Genomic DNA, 27,785 nt, shown 5'->3' with positions numbered 1-27,785 from the left:
ACATAGGAAAGAATAAAAGATTCACAGGAGGAGGGCTAATAAGTTTGACCTGGACTGTATATTTTGGGCAATAAACATGAGCATGTGCATCAGAATGTGCGCGGGGGTCATGAGGAGTAACTCTAGATCCCCATCAGGTCTTGTGTGACTCTGGGGGAAGGGGATTCTGGGACTGCGGGGTAAGGAAAATCTTCAAGTAATTTGAACACGCTCCCAGAGACTCAGACCTGGACGAGCGTTAGTCTCTCCCGAAAAAGGAGAGAGGGATGAAAGCATGACAAAGAGAGGGGTGGAGTCACTAAACAGCACATCGGGAGTCCAGCTGATTTACATGAAGTTCACCAGTTCTGCAGCTTCTATGTGACTTACATTACAACTCTTTATTGTTCTTTCAGAGTCCTGTTTCTATGTGAGTATTATTTTTCATGCTATAATGGTGTTAGAATATTTTTGAAGCAATTATGTATGATGCTTGGCAGAAATAAGTTCACTCCTCACAGATTTCGCTTTTAAATTAATATTTTCAACAGGATGCTTTACAATAACATGTTTACGCATATATATTAGATTAGTCAGTAGCAAAAACTGGAACTAATCAAACTAAACTGAAGATCCCTGTGCAACAATAAGTACACTTACATTAATATATTGCTAGAAAATATTAGATAAAATTGTAATAAACAGGAAAAATCAAAAGAAATATAAAGTATTTCAAATTGAGTTGAAATTTTGTTGTTTGTATTTTTATACTTACTACATTATACTAATATTTTAGATTGATTTTATTCCTAAAGATGTTCTGTGTCCAAACTATTTTTTTAATGATAAAACAGTTTAATAAATCTTTTTTGTTCGAAAAATATATTGTTTATATTTACTGGGAAATTAATAAAAATATTCATTTTCACAAGGGGGTGTTCAAAAGTGTGCATTATTCAACATAATTATGTATAAAATATATATATATATATATTATACATTATAATTTTATATAATTAAAAAGTGATAAAACAGACCTATTTTCTTTAGTTTTTCTTTTTCACTATATGTCTGGGTCCTTTTTTTAACTTTTATGGGTTTTAAAGATCGACGGGTATCTGGCGTGTCATTTATCATGTTTGTTCACACTGTTTGTGTTTGCTTCGAGGTTTAATTTTTACAATTCACATCTGTGTGTTGATCAATCAGTTGAAATTAACATTTAAACTATAACATGGACATTTTGTGATCTGTTGAATGTTTTTGGAGAAAATTGTGGACATTTATAATATTATTGAAAATATTTTTTAAAATACTGTTCTTTTGAACTTCGTATAAATGAAAAATAATCATGTCTAACAAAGATGAAGCTGTTTTAAGCACTGATAATAATATGTTGTTTGATGATCATACAGTATATACCGTTTTGATATTACATTGATTTCTGAAAGATCAAGTGACACTGCAAAATCCAGTAATTCAGCTTTGAATCACTGAAATAAATGAAATATTTTATATATATATATATATATATATATATATATATATATATATATATATATATATATATATATATATATATATATATATATATATATTTAAATATAAAAACATGAAACACTATATTTTAAAATATAATAAATTTAGCAATTTGACTATATTTTTGTATATATTTGTTTGGCTTTTTAACTTAAATATATATCTATATTTTTTCAAAAAATCATACTGAATTAAACATTTGGTATGGATAAATGTTTCTGTGTGTTTGAAAAAATGCTTTGAAAAACAATATATTTCATAATTTTAATGTATTTTTGGATAGTTGTTTGGCTTTTTTTAACTTTAAATTTATTTATTTATTTTTTGTTGTTCAAAACTCATGCTCAACTTAAACTTTTGGATGGTTTGTGTGTGTATGAATCCCAGGAAGAAATTGCATATATTTAAATTGAATTTTGAAAAGAAAAACATAATATATTTTACAATTTTACTGTATTTTTGTTTCCCAGTACTGGGTTGCAGCTGGAAGGGCATCCGCTGTGTAAAACATATGCTGGAATAGTTGGCGGTTCATTGCGCTGTGGCGACTCCTGACGACAAAAGGGACTAAACCGAAGGGAATGAATGAAAATAACTATTTAAAAAAATATTTTAGCATTTTTTTACTTTATTTTAAAAAAACCTTTTCAAAATTTGTACTAATCTCACACTTTTATGTGAATCGTGTGTGTGTGTGTGTACGCAGTTGAATACCTCATTCAGAATGGCCGGTCCAGTTCCAGCTCTGCCAAGCTCTTTTAATCCCAGTGCAGACAGCGTTTACTCAGATCAGTTCGGCTTTTATACTATGGACTATAAAGTTCCTGGCCTGTCCAAAGTCATCTTAGACAAACTGAACATGAAGGACTACAAAGAATACAGGTGAGACACACACACACACACACACACACAAAAAAGGTCAAATGAGTGTGCAGCATTGACAGGTTGTCAATATTTTTCATCTTTCAGGGAAGCGCTGGAGGGCAAAGGCAAGGTGGGATTTCGCTCTCACAAAGAAATGTTTCTAAAACTAGAAGAAACCTTTAAATTCTGTGCCAGATGCTCCAAACTACCATCCAACTTTGCAGATCCTAAAGCACTCAAACGCTGCATAAAGTGAGTAAAAAGAACAATAAATATCTCACCTCCAGATTCATGTAATGTAAATCAAGGAGATTTCCTTCATCAGTGGTTATAAAATCATTTCAAGAGTTCACACTTAGCTGATGATTGATTATAAAGCGTGTTTGGCATGCTGTCCCGGGAGAGAGCCCTGAGCTCATAAGATCCTCGAGCTCGGGGCGGATTGAGCACAGGTAGATCTCGAAACTCTCCTGCTGTTGTAGCTAATGAACAAATAGGGATTGCTATGAAGAGATAACTAATTACTAAGAGCACGTCTATGGTGCCGATTTGGATTAGTCAATTAAATTGAGGAAACCGGGCGACCCGGGGAAAACCCACATGAGCACGGGGAGAACATGTAAACTCCACACAGAAACGTCGACTGGCTTGGTAAGGACTAGAACCAGTGACGTTCTTGCTGTGAGGCAACAGTGCTTACCACTGGGCCACCGTGCCACCCGTCTAGGAAAGGAGGAGGAGTAGGGGTGGAAGGGGGGCATTCTTCAAAACGAAGATGCCTGTGATATGGAACTTAGGGTATTTATAGTGACTTAGAAATCGTCTGATTGGTGAATCATGAATTGGCTAATGCAGGACCAGCTGTGTTCAATCATAGGCATGTGATCCTCTCGAAATTAGTTTATAAATAAACTTCACTGAAATCACACTTGTAATTATCTATGAATCTAAACACAAGAACAATTTATTTTCTGTTATAGTTTAGGTTCCTAATCTATTACTTTAATTAATATTTTGATCTATTTTGCCTATAGGTATTATTTAATAATAATTATTACTAAATATTATTTGTGCTGGTCAAGCTGGAAAATGTATTTGCTTTTGTATATTGTGTGTGTTTTTGGAAGAAAAAAAAACATGAGAATATAGTGAAAAGAGTAGTAACTTATGCCATTTTTATTTAGACTGGTCAAAATCTTAAATATCAAAAATTCAGGGACAATATTTATCTATATTTATTCAAATTATTATTTTAGTTGCCTGTAGTTAATTTGCACAAATATCACAAACTAACAAGTATATTAACATTAAAGCAATATTATAAAAACACATTTAACTTCAAAATAAAGTGTATAAAAAACATGAATGTTGTTACATTTTCTAACTGTATTTCGTAATTGATTTTTCAAAATGGCGTCTAGGCCTGCAATAAACTGTGAACAGAGTTTAAACAAACTTTTAAACTTTTTTTTTGAAAGTGGATACATATAATCCATAATTATGGTTATTGTTTTTAATTTGGGTTCAGTTAGAGCCCAAATTGTGTGCTTTTTGATGGCGTAATTAAGTAATTTTCATTCATGAATTCGCGCATTGAACTGCGGCAGGTATTTGTGGCAGCTGCCCCTGCCACGCAAAGATTTTAACGGTCTCCTGCTGCATAAAATTGTACGTCAAACAATCCCTCACCCTGTCCTGACCGTATTATATAGTAAATACAAATATTAATACTGTATTTTAACATGAATAGTTCATTTGTGAGTAGCCTACCTTAAAAAATAATAGGGTTTTTATGACTGATGACAGCTTTCCGCTCCAAACTCAGGTCTTCGTGACAAGACTTGCGATCGACGCGCGAAAAGTGTAAATGGTATAATCTCATAGCGCCCTCTGCAGGTGAACATGGTCGGGATTTGGTCAGTGTACAGTGCGCAGCATAAATGAGTACGTCCTATTTTAAACACGAATATTTGTATCCATTTTTGAGCGAATATAGGTCATGTTTTGGTGCATTTGAACAAAATAGATTTATTAAACAGATTTTTTTTGCTTTAATATTTCTTGTCTTTTTTAAAGTATGAAGGTAGGGACCGATTTCTGTCATAAAACGACTAAAACTAGTTTTTTTTACTGCCCATTTACACTAATAAATAATAATTTTCCATAAATAATAATAATTTAACAATATATCAAATATTGAAAACCTGAAAAACAGACAAATACCAAAAATTGAAAATGAGTCCTCATATTGACAAAAAATTAAACTGTTGTTAAATAAATACGTTTGTTTATAACTAGTGTTGTTTGTTCCACAATGTTGTTGTTATTATTATTATTATTATTATTATTATTATTATTATTATTGTTGTTATTATTATTATTACTACTACTTCTACTACTACTATTATTATCATTATTATTATTATTATTATTATTATTATTATTATTATTGGCGTTTCATTCCGCTGTGGTGACCCCTGATGAAACAAGCCGAAGGATAATAAGTGATTATTATTATGATTAGTAGTAGAAGTAGTAGTAGTAGTAGTAGTAGTAGTAGTAGTAGTATGCTAAAACGTATTAAAGTCAATCCCACACGTCCAGGCGCTGTCCAGCTGGTGCTCTCTGTCTTTAGAGGGTGAAGTTTGTGTCACAATCCAAAGGGTTCTGCCCTTTAAACATTATCACCCGCTTATTAACACAAGAATCTAACGCAAGATGTTAACACCTCTGTCCGAACAGCGGGGGGATAATGTGCTAACCTGCTAACACGTTAACCCAAATCTCATGCTAACGACTCACGTACGGTTTTCTCTAGCACGGCTAACGACAAACTATAAAATAATTCATAAATAATGTGAGTCCTTTCAAAACAACAGAAACCACGTATACATGAACTACATATGTGGAAAAACCACAATCTTGTACAAAACTAAACCACAGTTTTACTGCTGCTAACATTAACTGTTATGCTAGTAATAGAACTATAGTATAGTGTCTTTAAAACATTTAATTCACAGTAAAGTGTTATATACGTAATAAATTACAGTATTTACAACACGTATTACTTAATGAATGCTACAACAAAATAGTATTAATTATAGTAAATTCGAAAACATTTTACAATGGTTGAAGTCTGATATACAGCCACATATTTTAGTTAAACAAAATGTACCTTTATGAAAATTAAACATGTTTTAGAGATCCAAAAACTAATGTACCATAATTTTGTTTAAATATGGTATATGTTAACTGTACGAGTTAGCCTATATTATTGTGGTAATATATGCTAACTCACAAAAAACAATAGTTGCTATATTTTTATTATAATAAACTCATAATTTTCATAATGATAAGCAAGTAGTAAAAATATTATATAATATTCACATTATATATATATATATATATATATATATATATATATATATATATATATATATATATATATATATATATATATATATATATTTATTTATTTATTTTATTATTATTATTTTTATTATTAGTGCACATTATTGATCTCAAATTGCCCTTTTATAGTTGTCGGTTTTGAGTGAAAATGAGACACAGCAAAGATTCAAGCACAGACATTCATCTAAAAATAGCACAGTGTTCACCAAGTAATGCTGGAGGCCAGTCGGGTGTCGTTCATTCTAACTTTTATTGAAGTCCTTCTGTGCCGTAATCAGAACACAGCAAAATTATTTACATTTTTCCCATTTATGATCCTGGGATTTCAAATATTTATTCACACTTTAAAAAATAATTGCTGCCTTCATTGTTTTAATTGAATCAAATAAACTTTTTTAGTCATCTCAACTTAAATCAGTCAAACTGACTAAAATATTAAGTTAAATGTTTGTATAACTTAAAGTTGAAACATAGAAAAAAGTTAAAGTAACATATAAAAACATTTGTTGTCATGACTGTTTGCCATATCATTATAAAAGTCATTCATTCATTCATTTTCTTTCCGTCTTATTCCCTTAATTAATCAGGGGTCACCACAGCGGAATGAACCGCCAACTTATCCAGTATATGTTTTTCCCCATCACTGGGAAACACCCATACACTCTCATTCACATTTATACACTACGGACTGTGTTTGGACTGTGGGGGAAACCCACACGAACACAGGGAGAATATGCAAACTCCACACAGACATGCTAACTGACCCAGCCGAGGCTCGAACCAGCGACCTTCTTGCTGTGAGGCGACTGTGAGTGCTACTCACTGCGCCACCGTGAAGGCCCATTATTAAAGTGTAAATTACAAATATAAAAACTATTATTAAAAAACACACAAGTTGGTGCCTAGTGGTTAGCGCGTTGACATTTGGTGCAGTAGCACATCAGGGCATCCCGAGTTCGAATCCTGGCTCGAGGACATTTCCCTACCCTATCCCCCTCTCTCTCTCTCCAGTTTCGCTTCCTGTCTAAATACTGTCCTTTCTAATAAAGGCCAAAAATAAATCTTAAAAAAACACACACACACAAAATAAATATATGATGCTAAACTAAAACTGTACTTGATATCTTTGTATGTGACATTTTGATACAGTAAGATAACAGCACTAGTATTTAAATTAGTAAATGTCAATGTGTGTGTGGTTGTTTGTCCTCCTGCAATGTGTGAGAGAATGTGTGTGCGTGTCTGTGTGTGTCTTATTTATTTACTACATTGTGCAGAGGTGATCTGAGTGTTTTAATATTGTCCTGTAAAGGATATTCAGGAATTGTATTTATTTGTACATTGCTTGTACTGTGAAATATTGACTCTTTGTGATTATTTGGATGCTGTGTTGCTTTAATTAGTATTAGTCATTCCAAATGAAATGATTTATACTGTGTGTTTGTCCTCCTGCAGTGCATAAATCAGTGTACTTGGAGTTATACAAATAAAAAAGAAAATAAAGATACAAAAATATTAATAATTACTTAATGTGTCATTTTTATCAAATATTGTGTGTTTTAATGTATGATGTATTTTATTAATACAATAGTTTTTTTAGGCTGTCAGCTGTTCTCTTAAAACCCAATCCTTTTGCAAAGGGGGAATGTTTACGACAGAGTCACACACCACATGATGCCACCGCCACAATAAAAACTTAAAGTACTAAAATGATGAGGGCAGCTTCTAAAAATGGCACAGAGCGTTTTATCTGTCTGCTGAAACCTTGACTCTTCTAAGTGCACTGTTTATAACCTTTTGCTGCCTAACGTACATCAGTCAAACTGACTAAAAATATTAAGTATAACTATAATAAAGTTGATGTTACATATTATGAAAATGTTAATGAAATCTGATTAACGGATTAATTATAGTTAAAATCATACAATAACATTTGCATTCATGACTTTTAGCATTTAATTTATGGTTTGCATGTATTAACTCTTCCACATCATCTTCTCATCGCTATCTAAGGTGTCTGAATGTGTATTACTGCAGTAAAGAGTGTCAGAAGACGGACTGGTCTTTGCATAAGAAGTTCTGCAAGATGCTCCATAAGGTCTCCATTGACAGGCTGGTGGAGTGGCTCATCCATACAGGTGAGATGAAAACTCAAAATGATGCTCACAACACCTCGAGAAACAAGCATTAATTCTTTCATTTTCTTTTCGGCTTAGTCCTTTTATTAACCTGGGGTTGCCACAGCGGAATGAACCGCCAACTTATCCAGTATATGTTTACTCTACGGCACGTTTTTACGCAGCGGATGCCCTCCAGCTGCAACACATCTCTGGGAAACATACTCACACACTCATTCACACTCATACTTCACGGACAATTTAGCTTACCCAATTTACCTGTACCACATGTCTTTGGACTGTGGGGGAAACCGGAGCACCCGAAGGAAACCCACACGAACTCAGGGAGAACATGCAAACCCCACACAGAAACGCCAACTGATTCAGCCGAGGCTAGAACCAGCAACCTTCTTGCTGTGAGGCGATAGCACTATCTACTGTGCCTCTGCGTCGCCCAAATTGTAAGGAGTTAAAATGTAACTAGAGGTCAGATTTAATTGTAACTGGGCACAAATACAAGTACATATCCATAAACATCATTCAAATATTTTACACCTCCTTTATACACTCAAAACATGTTTGCTGTTTGTTCAAATGAGCTGAAACACAACTTAATAGTTTAATGCTCAATCCACTGTAACAACTATAAGTTGAACTTAATTTCTTCATGTTGACCCTACACAAATCGGTTGTGTGGGACCCAGCATTTTTTAAAGTGTAAGAGTTGTAAACAATTCCCAAGTAATAATCTGTCAATCACCCTGTGCTTCAATAGGAGATCTTCCTTTCCCTACGGAGGCATGGTCTCATCCTGCTAAAGAGGTCAGGTGCTGGAATGATTGGTTGTCAATGCAGGGAGATCTGACGCCCCGTCTGGAGCCCATCCTATCAGGACAGAACATGACAGACCTCTGGACTAATAGCTGCAGGCCACGGCCAGAGGAGGCGGAGCTTCAAAAATCTGTGTGGCGGGTTTGCAGTGAGTTTTTCTCCAGGTCTCTCACTATAGGTCTGGGGATCCAAATGTCCCGTCTGGACCCATATTCACGGCCTCTGACTGTACATTTAGTGGGCGCCGGTCACAATGAGACGCTGGGAGCCCGAACCACAGATCTGGATGAGCTCAGCCACATGTTCCCCGGGCACCAGGGGCTAGAGGTGGTGATGGTGGGGCCTGAGGTGGTCCAGGGGCCCATCATGAGGCCTCCGCTGAGAGCGTTCGGACCCCGGGGACGAGTCTACATCAGCGCCTATAAGGGCCTCTACCATGAGTTCTGGGAGGAGAAAGTGGAGAAAGGAGAAGCTGCTAAACCTGATCTGGTTGTGGGATTTCATCCAGGTACAAACAGACCACCACAAATCATACTCCAGCACATCACCAGCAATTATACTTTTAAAATTTTATTTAATTTCAAGAGTTCACATTAGATATGCTTGCCGTTAATAGCAGGTTTGGCATGCTGTGCCGGGAGAGAACCCTGAGCTTGGAAAGAATCGAGCCCAAGGCTCACGCCTGGTCAATAAGCATATAAAGGGGGTCCGAGATCGGGTAGGTCTCGAGAGCTCCCCTCAGAAAAAGGAAGAAAAGGAGGAGATGGGGTGGAAGGGGGTATTCTTCCAAAACGAAGATAAGGCAGTAGGGTAAAATCGGTCTGTTTATTGTGAACCTGGATCAATCTGATTGGATTATTACTGATTACGGATGAGAATCCAGCCGTGCTCAAGCATATCACATGAAATTTAGTCTAACTTTTCATTTCAATATTGTTCGTGAAGAAAACTAATGATGAAATAAAACAAAATATTAAAGTAAAATAAAAAAGTAAAATAGTATAAAATGATATAAAATAATTGTATTTTGGCGATGCAGTGCGTAGCACGTTCGACTCACAACAAGAAGTTCGCTGATTTGAGCCTCAGCTGGATCAGTTGGCATTTCTGAGTGGAGTTTGCATGTTCTCCCAGTGTTGGTGTGGGTTTCCTCCAGGTGCTCTGTTTTCCCCCACAAGTCCAAAGACATGCGGTACAGGTGAATTGGGTAAGCTAAAATTGACCATAGTGTATAAGTGTGTGTGTGAATGAGTGTGTATGGATGTTTCATAAAGCATGTGTAAGCATTTGTTCTGTTTTGCTCACTGTGTCAAGCGTTTTGCAAAAGGGACTTAAGTATTGTGAAATGTGTCCTAGCGTCTGTAAAAAACGGTAAAGACATGGTTTAATGCAGTGATTCTTGTACAATCTGAGACCCACTTTATATCAGATAACACTCAGCCAGTGGAGATAGCTGATTTTTAAAGAAAACAGACCTTAAACGAGCAGATTTTGTAATGGCATACAGTTCACCAGAAGCACTGACAAATTGAAAGTCCTTTAGCATACTTCAGCATATAACCTATATGCAGGGTGGGCCATTTATGAATACACCTTAATAAAATGGGAATGGTTGGTCATATTAACATCCTGTTCGTGGCACATTAGTATATGTGAGAGGACAAACTTTTCAAGATGGGTGGTGACCATGGTGGCCATTTTGAAGTCGGCCATCTTGGATCCAACTTTTGTTTTTTCAATAGGAAGAGGGTCATGTGACACATCAAACTTATTGGGAATTTCACAAGAAAAACAATGGTGTGCTTGGTTTTAACGTAACTTTATTCTTTCATGAGCCCCCTCACATATACTAATGTGCCACAAACAAGATGTTAATATCACCAGCCATTACCATTTTATTAAGGTGTATCCATAGAAATGGCCCACCCTGTCGATATCGGAGAATTTTGCAGTAACCTGGGTCAAGCGTTTCCAGTGAATTGTATGCCATTACAAAGTCATTGCATTTCTGTTTTCTTTAAAAATCAGCGATCTCCACTGCCTGATTGACAGACGATATAAAGTGGGTCTCAGATTGTACAAGAAGCACTGCATTGAATAACATTTTCCTGCACCATGTCTTTAAAATTTGAACATTTATTTTACCCCAGTATATTCAATGGCGGCGGTGGCGACCCCAGATTAATAAAGGGACTAATGGGTGTTCACACTCGGTCTTGGAGGGCCGGTGTCCAGGAGAGTTTAGCTCCAACCAGTGGTGTAGTCCTTGCTATGCGCACGTATACTCAGTATGCCTACTTTTTTCCACGAGCTGTTTGGGTATCACGACTTCTGAGGATCATACTCTCGGTATTCTCACTTGTTTTGGTGATTAAACTTCCCTAATTTTTGTGTATTGAGTATTTGAGTTTTTCGAAGATCACAACAAATCAGCTGAATGAAGTCTCGCTGAAACGTTCATGTAAAATTATAAAACAGCATGGGCGTCGCTTTAGCCCTCCTATATTTCCATTCAACCCCCCCTAACACTTTTTTGGTTGGCTGGTTTTAGCTGGTTGACCAGCCTGGTTTTAGAGGGGTTTTGGCCATATTCAGGCTGGTTTCCAGCCATTTCCAGCCTGGTCTTAGCTGGTCAGGCTGGAAAATGACCAGCTAAAACCAGCTTGACCACCTAGCCAGGCTTGGAGCCCAGCCAAAACCAGCTATGTCCATCTTAAACCAGACTGGTCAAGCTGGTTTTAGCTGGTCATTTTCCAGCCTGAACAGCCTGACCAGCCTGGAAATGGCCAAAACCCCTCTAAAACCAGGCTGGTCAACCAGCTAAAACCAGCCAACCAGCCTAGGCTGGTTTAAGCTGGATTTTTCAGCAGGGTGGGTAATAGTACACCACCTATTTTTTTAGGACTACACCACTCCAACCCTAGTCAAACACACCTGAACCAGCTAATTAAGCTCTTACAAGGTATGTGTTGAAGCAAGTTGGAGCTAAAGTCAGCAGGACACCAGCCCTCCAGGACCGACTTCAGACACCCCTGGACTAAGCCAAAAACAAAATGAATGATGAATATTCAATGGCGTTTCTGCGCTAGCCTGCTAATCCTGACGCCCGCGTGCGTGTAAACGGCTTTTCATCTCGCTTTATGCTTGAGCAACTAAACGAACACTGAAGTCTGTTTAACTGATTGTATTTTAATTACATTACAACATCCATGCTGTAAAAGGAACCGTATACAATTTAAAAAAAAGTCACATTAACTGCTCATCGGGAGTTTATCGGTGTGGGAAGAAACAGTAGCTGTGCAAACACTCTAGTGCAGTCCTAGTGTGAAGTGTTGAGCTGTTGACTGGGATCAGGTGGATTTTCTCTAGTCTTCATGTCAGCCGTTCGACCCTTCGAGCGCCAGCAGGGTTTAGTTTCCATCTATAGAATCAGCCGAACATGAGCGTCTTTCAGGAGATTCTCTCTCTCTCTCTCTGTGTGTGTGTGTGTGGACAGACAGGTGCCTCTTCAGCAGCTCTAATTCATCTGTCTGGACCTGCAGTTTGACTTTTACTAGCAGAGATTCATAGAAACAGCTGAGAGTTGAAGAGTTCACCGTCAATGACCAACCACTTACACTCTCACACACACACATGCGCGCGCACACAGAGTTTTCATGTTTTATGGGATCTTTCCATTGGCTTAATGATGTTCATACTGTACAGACTGTGTATTATCTCTCACTGCCGCTACAGAAAACTATCTGCATAAATGACTGTTAATGATATACATGTGTGGACATTTGGTCCTCACAATGTAATGAACACCAGGACCACAGACACACACGCGTGTACACACACAATCTCTCTCACACACAGACACGCTAACAGAGTGCTCTCTCTTTCTCTCACAGACACACTCTCTCACACACATACATACACATAAACTCTCTCTCTGAAACACTGACACACACTCACTCATGCACTCACAAACACACACACTCTCTCACACACACACACGAACACTAAAACAGACACACACACATGGTAAAACAAAGACTCTCTCACACATTCTCACACACACCGACACACGCTCACTTATGCACTCACAGACACACGCACACACACTCACACACTAACACAGACCCACTCACACATGCACTCACAAACACACACATACTAACACAGACCCACTCACACACGCAGACACACTCTCTCACACACACGGTCACTTATGCTCTCACAAACACACTCTCACACACACACACACTCTCACACACACACACACTCTCATGCACACACACACATACTAAGACAGACCCACTTACACACGCACACACACTCTCTCACACACACACACACACACACACACACACACACACTCACTCTCTCTCTACCCTTCTCTCTCTCTCGCTCTCTCTCTCACAAACATGCTAACACAAACACACAGTCCCTCTCTCTCTCACACACATGCTAACACAAACACACAGTCCCTCTCTCTCTCACACACACACACACACACACACTCAATCATTCTCTCCCTCGGGCGCACTCTTTATAGCTCTGCAGTTTTTCAGGGTCTGTAAATGCGCTGATCAGCTTTAAATCTCCTCATATCCAAACACACACACACACACACACACACACTCACGCCACAGCTAATCTGGGAGAGGGGATGTACATGCTATCAATCACAAAGTGGAGACAAAGAAACCAAGACCGTGATGATCCCGCTAAAGTGTGTTTGTGAGTGATGATGTGATGGCAGCAGCTGTCCTCATGTGTGTGTGTATGTGTGTGTTCAGGGTTTCATGCATCTCAGGGTCTGGGTGAAGGCTGGCTGCCCACCTTACTGCTGCTCAGAGACTTCAACATCCCAGCGCTCTTCACTGTCTTCAAGTAGGTGGAAAATACTCCAGTTAAAGAGTTGAATGGCGGAGGCCAGGGGTTAGAATACATTATGGCTCGTTTCCACTGACTGGTATGGTACGGTACGGTTCGCGTTTCCACTAACAAGGGTACCCTTTTGGTGGGCGTGGTGTAGGACAGAAAGTTTCAGTCGACGTCATTCTCGCTGGAGAAAAAACCTCTCAATTGTGTCTGTAATCTTCAGCAGCACAAATAGCCTCTGTTAGAGAACAATTCCATCATTCTCGGTTCATATTAGTCCAAAATGTGAAGATAAGTTAGTTATACATGGCATTTTGTTCGCGTTTGTTGAAAAAATAATGTGCTCCTTTTTCCGGCTTCTCCTTTGTTTCTTCACGCTTCACTCTCGCGTTTGTCAGTGTCTGACAGGATCGGGTTTCAAAAGCACCTCAGTAATCAAGCGCAGGTTATCATCATCAGCTCAAGAAGTTTATTATTTCAGATATAATGTTAGACGCGCGGCGAGCGCTAGCAAGAAAGCGAAACCGCTCGCGCCTCAGACTGTCTCGTAAAAAAACTACGCGGCACAGGGTAAATCTGCTCTACTCCATGGCTTTGTGGCTGTTCATCCAGACGACGACAAGGTTTGTTTGAGCCCGGGTCGACCATGGCTCGTTATTATATGTATAAATAATTCCGCTTTAATCTCTCGGCTGTGCGTGTATTTTAAATATGGCGGTTTTTTGTTTTCATTCTGGCTTGTTGCGTAAGCGAATGACGTATCTCTGTAAACCAATAGCGTTCAGCTGCGCGTCTAGCTCCGCCTTTTGGTACCCTTTCTCGTGTTTGGTACCCTTTCGAAAGGGTGCTGAAAAAGTGGTACGGTACGGTTCGGCTCGGTACGCTTTTTGACAGTGGAAACGGCTATAAAAGCGTACCAAACCAAACCGAACGGTACGGTACCACTCAGTGGAAACGGACCTTTAGAATATATTGATAGCACGGTGGCTCAGTGGTTAGCACTATGGCCTCACAGCAAGAAGGTTACGGGTTCGAGTCTCGTCTGGGTCAGTAGGCACTTCTGTGTGGAGTTTGCATGTTCTCCCCATGTTGGCATGGGTTTTCTCCACAGTCCAAACACATGCGCTATAGGTGAATTGATGAACTCAATTGGCCATAGTGTGTGTGTGTGTTTATATTTCTGCAGCTGAAACAGTAGAGTATAAATACATTTTTAACCCCATTATTATTTTTTATCTAATGTCACACACAAAAACACACACATTTCAGTTTGTGTTTTGTTTCAGTTCATGTGTTTTTGTGTGTGTTTGCTTTTGTTTGTTTGTGTATCAAACAAACAAACAAAAGCAAACACACACAAAAACACATGAACTGAAACACAAACATACCCATACACACAAATGCACACAAACAAACACACAGACAAACACACAAACTAAAACACAATCATACACACACCGACACACACAAACAGACACGCACACATACAAACACAAAGCACAGGTGTACACACACAAACTGAAACACAAACATACACACACACACACACATACACACACACACACACACACACAGACACAAACAGAAAAACAAACAGACACACTCACACATACACACACCAACACACAAACAATCAAACATACACAAACACACATAAACTGAAACACAATCATACACACACAGATACACACAAACAGACACACAAATATACACACACAAACACACACACGTTTGTGAATAGTGTCAGTCACACAAAACACACACAATCAGACACACACACACACAAACACACACAAACAATCTAACACACACATACACAAACACACACACACATAAACTGAAACACAATCATACACACACACTCACTCACTCACTCACTCACACACATACACACACACACACACACACACACACAAACTGAATCACACAGACACACATACCTATACACAGACACACAAACACAAACTGAAACACAATCAAACACACACAGACACAAATAGACACAAACATACACACACACATAAACACGGACACACACACATGTTTGTGAATGGTGTCATACACACAAAACACACAGAACCACAAAAACACACACACTGAAACACAAACATTCACACACAAACACACATGCAAACAGGCAAACAAAACACACACAGACAGACACAAACAGAAAAACAAACAGACACACTCACACATACACACACCAACACACAAACAATCAAACATACACAAACACACAGAAACTGAAACACAATCATACACACACAGATACACACAAACAGACACACAAATAGACACACACAAACACACACACGTTTGTGAATAGTGTCAGTCACACAAAACACACACAATCAGACACACACACACACAAACACACACAAACAATCTAACACACACATACACAAACACACACACACATAAACTGAAACACAATCATACACACACAGACAGACACAAAAATAGACACACACACGTTTGTGAACGGTGTCAGACACACACACTCACACACAAACAATCTACCACAAACATACACAAACACACACACACACACACATAAACTGAAACACAATCATACACGCGCAGACACACACAAACAGACACACAAATAGACACACAAACACACACGTTTGTTAATGGTGTCAGCCATTCTCTGCTCTGTTTGTGTGTGTGTGTGCTTGATTGTGTTTCAGTTTGTGTTCGTGTGTCTGCGTGTGTGTGTGTGTGTTTCAGACTTGTGCGCTGACTTGACTGAGTGTTTTAATATTGTCACACAAAAGAAACTCAATGGTTGTATCTACTGCTTGTACTGTGAAACATCATGGGCTCTTTATGATTATTTGGATGTTGTGTTGCTTTAATTAGTATTAGTCATTCCAAATAAAATTAATCAAATGTGTGTGTGTGTGTGTGTGTCTGTCTGTCTCTCTGTCTGTGTGTGTGTGTGTGTGTGTGTGTGTGTGTTTGTGTGTGTGTGTCTGTCTGTCTGTCTGTGGGTGTGTCTGTGTGTGTGTGCCCGTGTCTGTCTATGTGTGTGTGTGTTTCTGTCTGTCTGTCTGTTTGTCTATCTGTGTGTGTGTGTGTGTGTGTGTGTGTGTGTGTGTGTGTGTGTCTGTCTCTCTCTCTCTGTGTGTGCGTTGCAGCGATGAAGAGCTGCAGTATTCTCTTCAGATCCTCCTGGAGCTGGAGATGGACATTAAAGACTCCGGGCCGAATCCGTTCAGCTCCCAGAAGCCTGAGCAGGTCCAGTCCAGCCCCAACCACAGCCCCAGCCACTGCAGCGCCTTCTACATTTACTTCCAGGGTCTGCGGGAGACTCAGACGGAGCAAGAGGACACGCACACACACTCATGATTTCACCATGAACTCACTGCAGCCAAAGTAAATGCCTAATATTCCCCAAAGGCTGTAATATAATATAATATAATATAATATAATATAATATAATATAATATAATATAATATAATATAATATAATATAATATAATATAATATAATATAAAATAATATAATATAATATAATATAATATAATATAATATAATATAATATAATATAATATAATATAATATAATATAATATAATACAATACAATACAATACAATACAAAACAATATAATATAATATAATATAATATAATGTGGGGCAACGCAGTGGCGCAGTAGGTAGTGCTGTCGCCTCACAGCAAGAAGGTCACTGGTTCGAGCCTCGGCTGGGTCAGTTGGCGTTTCTGTGTGGAGTTTGCATGTTCTCCCTGCATTTGCATGGATTTCCTCCAGGTGCTCTGGTTTCCCCCACAGTCCAAACCAATGTGGTACAGATGAATTGGGTAAGCTAAATTGTCCGGAGTGTGTGTGTGTGAATGTTTTCCAGAGATGGGTTGTGGCTGGAGGGGCATCAACTTTGTAAAAACGTGCTGGATAAATTGGCGGTTCATTCCGCTGTGGCAACCCTGGATTAATAAAGGGACTAAACCGAAAAGAAAATGAATAATATAATATAATATAATATAATATAATATAATATAATATAATATAATATAATATAATAATATACCAAAACACAGCTTAATGCACCTTTTATGTTTTTGTTGTTGGGCTTTTTTGTTTTTTTAGTTTGCCATATTTTTTCCAAGTGTGCCAAGTGTATTTTTATGCAAGCACAATTAAGTAAGCAATGATCGCCCCCTAGTGCTGAAGTTAGTTTTTCTATTTTTATATATGTTGGTACACTCACCGGCCACTTTATTAGGCAGACCTTACTAGTACCTGGTTGGACCCCTTTTGCCTTAACTGCCTTAATCCTTCATGGCATAAATTCAACAAGGTACTGGAAATATTCCTCAGAGATTTTGCTCCATATTGACATGATAGCATCACGCAGTTGCTGCAGATTTGTCAGCTGCAGGAGCTGCAGCAGAAATGGAGACTCATCAGACCAAGCAACATTTTTCCAATCTTCTATTGTCCAGTTTTGGTGAGCCTCTATGAATTGTAGCCTCAGTTTCCTGTTCTTAGGTGACAGGAGTGGTACCCGGTGTGGTCTTCTGCCACTGTAGCCCATCCGCCTCAAGGTTGGACGTGTTGTGTGTTCAGAGATGCTCTTCTGCAGGTTGTAACGAGTGCTTATTTGAGTTACTGTTGCCTTTCTATCAGCTGGAACCAGTCTGGCCATTCTCCTCTGACCTCTGGCATCAACAAGGCATTTGCGCCCACAGAACTGCCGCTCACTGGATATTTTCTCTTTTTCAGACCATTCACTTGAAAACCCCAGTAGATCAGCATGGCACCAACAACCATGCCACTTTCAAAGTCACTTGAATCACCTTTCTTCTGCATTCTGAGATCGTCTTGTCCATGTCTACATGCCTAAATGCATTGAGTTGCTGCCATGTGATTGGCTGATTAGAAATTTACGTTAACAAGCAGTCGGACAGGTGTACCTAATAAAGTGGCCGGTGAGTGTACTGTATATATACAGCTTTTACATTAGACTATCTTATGTACCAGGGGTCACCAACCCTGTTCCTGGTGAGCTACCTTCCTGCAGGATTCAGCTCCAACCCTGATCAAACCCACCTGAACCAATTAGGACCTGAAGCAGCACTTTTATAATGTAACTGATAATTACAGACAGGTGTGTTTGGTCAGGGTTGCTACTGAAATCTAGCTCACCAGGAACAGGGTTGGTGAGCACTGCTATATACACTGTTATACTATACTATATATATATCATACATATTATACTGTATGTACACACTATACTATATATATTATGCTATATACTATATAATATAATATAAATAATCATTTGTAATTTATCCTTAGAACTGAATGTATATTCTGATTTCTGAGTCAGAATTTATGTCAAAGTGTATTGTAATTTGTTTACAATTAGTTTTTATGTGAATATTATTAATCTGATATGGAAGAAGCTTTATGGAGTTTATTAATAAATTCATTCAAGCAAATGAAGAAAAACTTGGAATGAACAATTTTTGACGTTGAATACAAACCAACAGCGTATTAAGATATAGGTGTTTGTTTGTTTATACATACAATTGAAAGAAAAAATATATTATCCATGCTTTGAAATTGTACTTCCAACACCCTTTTAAACATAAGCTTTAATAACTACTTTCTAACTCATGACTTCAGTCTTTGCCATAATGATAGTACAGATACTGGTACTCAGATTAAAGTGCAATTTAAAGGCTTAATTTGGTTAATTAGGCAAGTCATTGGACAACAGTGGTTTGTTTTGTAGACAATCGAGAGAGAAAAACTTGAGGGGACTAATAATGTTTAATAATAGGACTAAAACTGCTTTAATTCCAGCCAAACTAAAAGAAATAATATATTTTTCCATAATAAAAAACACAATAGGAAATATACTGTGAAAATATTTGAAAAATAATAAAAATGGACAAGATGGATAATAATTGTATAATAATAATAATAATAATAATAAAATAATTTGTATAATAAAATTGTAAAAATTATTATTATTATATAATAATAATCATAATAATCAAAATAATAAGTATTATGATGATGATGATGAGGATGGTCATCATCATCATCATCATCATCATTATTATTATTATTATTATTGGTGTAAATAAAAAATGACAAGTTGGTTAGTAATTTTATAATAATTATAACAACATTATTTTATTTTATTTATCTATTAATTTTTTAATTATTATTATTAAAAATAATAACTATTATAATATTAATAATAAGTATTATTATGATTATGGTGATGATGATGGTCGTTTATTTTTATTTTAATTATTGGGGTAAATAAAAAAAATAACAAGATGGTTAATATTTGTGAAATATTATAATAATTATAATAATAATAATAGAGCAACGCAGTGGCACAGTAGGTAGTGCTGTCGCCTCACAGCAAGAAGGTCGCTGGTTCGAGCCTCGGCTGGGTCAGTTGGCGTTTCTGTGTGGAGTTTGCATGTTCTCCCGGCGTTTGCATGGGTTTCCTCCAGGTGCTCCTGTTTCCCCCACAGTCCAAACACATGCGGTACAGGTGAATTGGGTAGGCTAAATTGTCCATAGAGTATGTATGTGTGTGAATAAGTGTGTATGGGTTTCCCAGTGATCGGTTGCAGCTGGAAGGGCATTCGCTCCTGTGCTGGATAAGTTGGCGGTTAATTTCGCTGTGGCGACCCCAGATTAATAAAGGGACTAAGCCGAAAAGAAAATGAATGAATAATAATAATAATAATATTTATTATTATTATTATTATTATTTTACAAATATTAACCATCTTGTTAATTTTTTTTATTTACCCCAATAATAAAAATAAACGACCATCATCATCATAAATTGTAATTGTCCCCTCAAATATTGTAATCAAAATTTACAATATGGCTAATAATTTAATAATAAATAAAACGTATTATTATTATTATTATTATTATTATTATTATTATTATTATTATTATTATCACCGTCATCACCATCATTATTATTGGGGAGGTAAAGCACCATGTGGAAATGTAGAGACCCTGAGGAACATCTCACAGAATCCTCCAGAAGTCTCCCGCAGGGCCGCGCGGCTATAAAAGCCCTCAGACCCCCGACAGAGGCTTCACTCCATCGGTCAAACTCCAACAGTAAACAATGAACGACTCCAACAGGTAAGCCTCACGTTTCAAACTCGTATATTTTGATTCTACTGTAGACTAAATGTGTGCTAAATGCAGGATTCACTGTCAGACGCGATCACGTGATCCATTAAGTTTACGTTACGCTAACACAAACCAAGCTAAGTAAATAAACATGCTAACATTATTATTACCCTCGTGAATAACACTACAGTAAATACTACAGTGTTTTTAACCCATACTACAGTAAAATATGCTGCTTGAATTAATTTTAATTCATATAGTTGCTATGATATTACAATTTCAGTAATATCGTATAAACAACAATACAGGCTACTGTGTACACTTTTTTATATCTATATAGGGTATATTATAATGCAATACACCACATTTACTGCAGTAAAAATGAAAGTACAAGCTACTATTACAGTTTATCAGTTCACTAGTTAATACTACAGTTTTGTAAATACTAGAATATATATAGTTGAATAAATTTTACTACAGTAAGGTTTAAAACACAGTAGTATTTACTATAACGTAGCCTACTAGAGGATTTTTTAGTGTGGTATTGTTATTTATTTAATTATTGAGCAGAATATTTAGTTTACAGTTTCACATTAGTTTTTTAGTCCTATTTATTTATTGATTTACTCATTTTTGGCTTGCATTTAATGACATAATATGGTTGTATGTTAACCTGTTCTGTCTCAGCTGTCTCTGCTGTATTTTGAGAGCGGATATAAATAACTCAGCAGCTGCCTGTGCTTCTGTTCATTCACTTAGGCTTCTAGAATACTCACAAATAATGTAGGATAATCAAATCAAATCGAATACAGGACGGTCTGCTGTTTTTCACATTAATTTCTAATGAATTCCTGTTTTTTAATGCTGCATTCTTGATTCATATTTAGCATTCATTTAAAGAGACGTATTATGCAAAAATCACTTTTATAAGGGATGTAAACACAGTTGTGTGGCAGCAATGTGTGAATATAAGCATCTTCTAATGGTAAATAATAATTAATTAAATTTATTATAATCACACTTGATAAAAACAGTCTGCGGAAACACTTTGATTGACATTATCCATTTGTACGTGTCATTATCACACAAATTATTTCTGCAGATTTTAACTTATATCTGCATTGAGATTTAAAGGGATAGTTCACTCAAAAATGAAAACGTACTCACTATTTACTCATCATTAAGTGGATCTAAACCTTTATGAGTTTCTTCTGTTTAACACAAATAGATATAGCCAAAAACTGGTAACCATTGAAACTATATATTGTGCAGCTCTATCATAAAGGTTTAAAATAAGTAAAGGATGAGTAAATGGTGACAGAGTTTTCATTTGTGAGTGAACTATCCCTTTAAGTACAATTTATTATTGAGTAACAAGCATAGTAGTTTGAATGATGCATCAGTAATTAGTAATGAATTGTTTTTGATTGAACTAACGTTTACATTTCTCTCTCCTGTTTTTCAGTGTTTCAGGCAATAAGGCCAACAAACCTGTAAGTTTCCACTCGACAAAGGGGATGTTTGAGAAAATGGAGGAATCATTTAAAATATGTGCGCAGTGTGAAAGACTCCCGTCACAAGTCAAAGGCTCGCTGAAGAGATGCACACGGTATGAGGACGATTATTATCATATTATGATCAAACTAAATGTTCTGTCTCAGATGATCAACAGTAAAACACATGCTTCTCTGTCTGGCAGCTGTCTGAATGTGTATTACTGCAGTAAAGAGTGTCAGAAGAAAAACTGGTCTCTGCATAAACACTACTGCAATAAACTGCGCATGGCGGCGGTGGACAGATGCGTCGAGTGGCTCATTTATAAAGGTGAGCCTTGCTGTTAATCAAGCTTTAAAAATCAAATCATTTGCTTTATAGTAAAACATTAAGTGAAGTTTAATATCTTAAACTAATTCCGAGAGGAGTACGTGCTCATGATTAACCCAGCTGGCTCATATTAGCAAATCGCGATCCTTCAATCAAAGCATTTTAAGTTCCTATATATATCCGCCTTTTCTCTTTGCAACTATCTTCGTCTTGAAGAACCCCCCCTCCTCCCCTCCTTCCACCTTTATCCAGAATAGGTGGCTTGGCGGCCCAGCGACCAGCAGGAATTCCATTAGCTCTGGCTCCTTGCTGGAGCATCCGGCATTCCTGGGCGGAGCTGGTCCCCTGGTTTTTCTCAAAGCTAAATACGCTCTACATTATAGACCACCTAAACCCTCTGCTCTACTAGACGTCTCGCTCTCAGGGAGTTCACCTTGGCCTTAGCTTCGTGGGAGCTTTTTAAGACCGCCCTGAGCTCAATCTCCCCTCGCCCCGCAAAGGGAGGGAGCCCTGGACTCGAGGATCCCTTGAGCTCAGGGCTCTCTCTCCCGGGACAGCACGCCAAACAAGCGTTTGTAAGTCATGAGCTAAGTGTGATCTCTTGAAAGATGTATATGTGAAATAATTGTATGTAGTAGTAACAAAGTCCCTTTAAGGCAAGTAATTTCACTCGGCGGCCTTTGATACGCCTCTCGGGCAATATGCTCGGGCGTTTTGTTTGAATGGGGAAACATCAAATTCTCCAAAACTACTTGCCAAGCTTACGATTACATTACATATTACGAATGACCAATAAAAATAAACAACAACTGTCTATTTAGTTTCATTTCTAAATGTTTATATCACACAAAATCTACAGAAACTCACGACTAGTCCCATAGATATATACACTAGATATCGCATACGGACCCTGAACATGCGTCAATAGCACCGCCATATTTGTACAGTGCTCCCAGGACAAATATCATTCAACTGCATTAGTCAAGACAATGTTACTACGTGAAGATGCTGGACTTTAGCGCTTTGTACGGATGTAGTAACGAGCAAAGAAAGAAAACAAAGCACAAAGGCAGAACATTTCATAGGTAAGATTTCATTTTTTACAATTTTGTATGTTACAAATTGTTGTGCTCAACAAGTGTTATTGATGATAATACAGTCACTTACTGCACTGACCATAAGGTAAAGCAGCACCGACTTGCACTAAATACTAGGGTTTATGCTAGTTTTGTTGAATAAAATAAACAAACAGTGCAAAAGATATATGACAACAAGATGCTGAGGTGCCAGAAACTTGTACTTATTGTTGGTTAAATGAACGAGTCGTTCATAACGGAGATTCATTCACAAACGAATCGCTCCATCCGTTAGCATGAGAAGTGAAAGCAGGAGAGGAGGTGTGTTTCAGGACACGGATTAGATCAAACTTAACAGAGAGGGTGGACAGTGCATTTCCATATACACAAACACATGTTCTTCGTCAGCAGTCACTGATCCATCAATGTAGAAGAGTGATGTAAAATTGTAATATTTGTAATAAAAAAAATAAATTGCATACTGACCACCGGGAAAACTCCCGATCATAGATATATGTATATATGTGTATATATCTCTGGCTCTGGATGGCCACAGCCTTCCACTGCAGCTTGGTCCCGCATTCACTTCAAAGAAGCGCTACCCTGTACTAAAATGGCGGCTCTATTGACGCATTCCTTCCAATAGACAACAACAGGGTAGGCGACAGCAAATGTAAATATCTATGGTTTTGTCTGAGCCCCTCCCCCGGAGAATTGTCATTCTATAGCGATCGCTGATTGGCTCCTGCACTAGAAGGCGGGCTTAATTCACCATATTGACAGTTACACTTTTTCCCATTCAAAAGTATATGAGTGACTCTTGTGTATTCTATAGTCTTTGGTAGTAACAATGTCCCTTTAAGACAAGTCATTTCACTTGGTGGCCATCTTTGAAACGCCTTTCGGGCAGTATGCTCGGGCATTCTGTCTGAATGGGGAAACTGCTTGCCAACTTACGACTGAATTTCATATTAGGAATCATCAATAAAATTAAACAACAACTGTGTCTTTAGTTTCATTTCGAAACATCCAAATCACACAAAATCTGAAGATACTCGCGTCTGGTCCGAGCCCTTCTCCCAGAGTATCGTCAATCTATAGCGATCAATGATTGGCTTCTGTACTAGAAGGTGGGCTTTTTTCACCATAAAGTGATCGATGATTGGCTCCTGTACTAGTAGGCGGGGCTTTATTCACCCTATTGACCGTTACACTTTTCCCCATTCAAAAAGATACGAGTGACATGTCTTGTGTATTATATACACTTTTGAGGTAATCATCTTTAGTGCCAATAAGTGCTGTAGATCTAATTTAAAAACCAACCAAAATATTCCATAATTATTGTGCTAACGTCTGAGAAAATGATTAAAGACCAAAAAATTCAGTTGAAGTCTTAACTACAGTTGATTATTAGCCGCCCCTGTATATTTTTACCTCAATTTCAATACCTTAAGCAGATTTTTTCAGCACATTTCTAATCATAATAGTTTTAATAACTCATTTGTAATAACTGATTTATTTTATCTTTGTCATGATGATGACAGTACATGATATTTGACTAGATGTTTTTCAAGATACTAGTATTCAGCTTAAAGTGACATTTAAAGGCTTAACTAGGTTAATTAGGTAAGTTAGGGTAATTAGGCAAGTTATTGTATAATGATGGTTTGTTCTGTACTAGACTATTAAAAAAAATATAGCTTAAAGGGGCTAATAATTTTGACCTTATAAAGGTTTTAAATAATTAAAAACTGCTTTTATTCTAACCAAAATAAACAAAATAAGACTTTCTCCAGAAGAAAAAATATTATCAAACATACTGTGAAATTTTTATTTACATTCAAACATAATTTGGGAAATATTTAAAATAGAAAAAAAATCAAGGGAGCTAATAATTCTGACTTCAACTGTATGTAAAGCAAATGCAAAATATTTAGTTATGTTTAAGGTTGTATATTTATACACATTCATACATGCAGTTAACACTATATTGAACATTTTGATTACTACGTTTGTTGTAAAATATAACCTACATAATCTGAATTAAGGATATTAAGATTTTACAGATATTAACTCTGGTTATCTGTGACGCTGTTATTATTTGTGCATTTGTTAGTGCATTTGTTTTTATTTTCTCTATAACAGGGCAATTTGTTGGAATAACAAATGTTTTCACTTGTCATCATTGAAAAGAAAGGTTTTTTTTTCCCTTTAAAACCTGTTTTAACATTTTAATCTGTTTTAATAATTTTTGTTCGGTTGTCTTTATTTCTTATACTTGTTTCTTTTATTCTTGTTTATGTAAAGCACTTTGAATTTCCATTGTGTATAAAATGTGCTATAGAAATAAGCTTGCCTTGCTGTATTTCACCAAATATAGATTTTTATCCCTTAAGTTAAACGTTAAACACTGAATATAAACGTCTGAAAACATCGTTTCTTTTTATTTTATTTTGACCATCATTTTAAATCATTATATTTGTACTCAATCAGCATTAATGGAGATTTATTTTCAGTAACAGATTTTTAACCCATTGACATCCTAATGGACAGACATATTTGAAAAAAAATCCTGATCTAAAACTTGCGATGTTACAAAAGATTTAAAACTTTTATTAGTAGGTGCAATCCCTCTTTTTTACATAATCTATGAAATATTGGCAAACATATAAAAAAATCTGAATAAAAACATTGTAAATGTGGCTTACGAGTCTGAAGTGAAGTGATGCCATGCTGCTTTTCAGTGTTGTGGATTTTTTTCAAATTACAACTTGCTGAGCCTTACCGCCATTTGATTGGATGACAATCATCCACTCTCTTGGACTGCAGGCTTTAAATAAGATGAAATGCTCAGAAATCACAGTAAACATGGGCTGACATGATGTCCATTGTGATAGCAGAAAGAAACATAAATTACATTTTGCTTCAACGCATCATTTTAATTGTGAATCCAGAGAAACTCCAAGTGAGCTGTACATAAAGGTGGCTCATTTCTAATATCCAATAGGAGACCTTCCTTTCCCTACGGAGGCGTGGTCTCGTCCTGCAAACAAAGTGAGCAGTTGGAGTGATTGGTTGTCGATGCAGGGAGATCTGACGGGCCGTCTGGAGCCCATCCTATCAGGGCAGAACATGACAGACCTCTGGACCAATGGCTGCAGGCCTCGGCCGGAGGAAGCGGAGCTTCGAGATTCTGTGTGGAGAGTTTGCAGTGAATTTCTTTCCAGGCCTCTTACTATCGGAATGGGGATTCGGATGTTTAATTTGGACCCATATTCACGGCCTCTGACTGTTCATGTGGTGGGAGCCGCTCAAAATGAGACCCTTGGAGCCCGAACCACAGATCTGGATGAGCTCAGCCACATGTTCCCAGGGCACCAGGGGCTGGAGGTGGTGATGGTGGGGCCTGAGGTGGTCCAGGGGCCCATCATGAGGCCTCCGCTGAGGGCATTTGGGCCCCGGGGACGAGTCTACATCAGCGCCTATAAGGGCCTCTACCATGAGTTCTGGGAGGAGAAAGTGGAGAAAGGAGAAGCTGCTAAACCTGATCTGGTTGTGGGATTTCATCCAGGTACAAACAGACCACCTCAAATCATCCTCCAGCACATCAACACGTTTTTTGATCATTAAAATAAAATAAAACAAAAGCTAATATTTTAAGTACACCTAAAATCTGTAAAAACTTTAGGTAATATATTTTAGTTTGAATTTTAATATTGTTAATGAAGTAAAATATAAAATCATATAAAATAGTAAAGAAATCAAATAAAATAGTAAACTAAAATACACTACAATAGTAAAATAAATTAATTTAAAATAGTTGCTAATATTTTAAATACACCTAAAATCTGTTAAAACAAATTTAGTTAATATAGTTTAGTTTAAATTTTAATATTGTTTGTGAATTAAGAAAAGATGAAATCAAATAGAATATTAAAATAAAATACAATAATAAAAATTTGATTTAAAATAGTTAATATTTTAGGTACACCTAAAATCTGTTAAACAAAATATATAAAACTAATTTCTGAATATTTTTACAGTAGCTGCATTTTAAAATATAATAGAAATACAGTTTGTATCTGCTAAATTGGTGATACCACTTGGAACTGCTTGAGGTTGCGTAAAC

General features: G+C 37.0%; 2 protein-coding genes across 3 annotated transcripts in view; both read left to right on the top strand.

Moving 5' to 3' along the window:
• Nucleotides 1–246: 246 nt before the first annotated feature.
• LOC130218741 (putative protein MSS51 homolog, mitochondrial) lies at nucleotides 247–19,064 on the top strand. Of its 2 annotated transcripts, XM_056450993.1 has the most exons (7): nucleotides 248–409; nucleotides 2,225–2,400; nucleotides 2,488–2,634; nucleotides 7,807–7,931; nucleotides 8,686–9,249; nucleotides 13,526–13,619; nucleotides 16,751–19,064. In XM_056450993.1, exons 2-7 carry the CDS (start codon nucleotides 2,243–2,245, stop codon nucleotides 16,959–16,961), a joined length of 1,299 nt encoding a protein of 432 aa, XP_056306968.1. In that variant the 5' UTR covers nucleotides 248–409; nucleotides 2,225–2,242; the 3' UTR covers nucleotides 16,962–19,064. The 2 variants fall into 2 exon arrangements, with proteins under 2 accessions (XP_056306969.1, XP_056306968.1); XM_056450994.1 differs by lacking the exon at nucleotides 2,225–2,400 and having other exon boundaries at nucleotides 247–409.
• A 1,565-nt stretch (nucleotides 19,065–20,629) lies between these two features.
• Nucleotides 20,630–27,785, top strand: part of mss51 (MSS51 mitochondrial translational activator) — a 12,018-nt gene continuing 4,862 nt past the window's right edge. The window contains exons 1-4 of the mRNA XM_056450924.1: nucleotides 20,630–20,765; nucleotides 22,222–22,365; nucleotides 22,456–22,580; nucleotides 26,664–27,227. Of these exons, the coding sequence (XP_056306899.1) occupies nucleotides 20,749–20,765; nucleotides 22,222–22,365; nucleotides 22,456–22,580; nucleotides 26,664–27,227 (850 nt within the window). The 5' untranslated portion in view covers nucleotides 20,630–20,748. The remainder of the gene's footprint in view (nucleotides 20,766–22,221; nucleotides 22,366–22,455; nucleotides 22,581–26,663; nucleotides 27,228–27,785) is intronic.

The sequence above is a fragment of the Danio aesculapii genome, chromosome 24 (assembly GCF_903798145.1).
Source record: "Danio aesculapii chromosome 24, fDanAes4.1, whole genome shotgun sequence".
Lineage (NCBI taxonomy): Eukaryota > Metazoa > Chordata > Actinopteri > Cypriniformes > Danionidae > Danio > Danio aesculapii.
The sequence above is the reverse complement of the archived record's forward strand: the minus strand, read 5'-3'. Positions and strand labels throughout refer to the sequence as shown.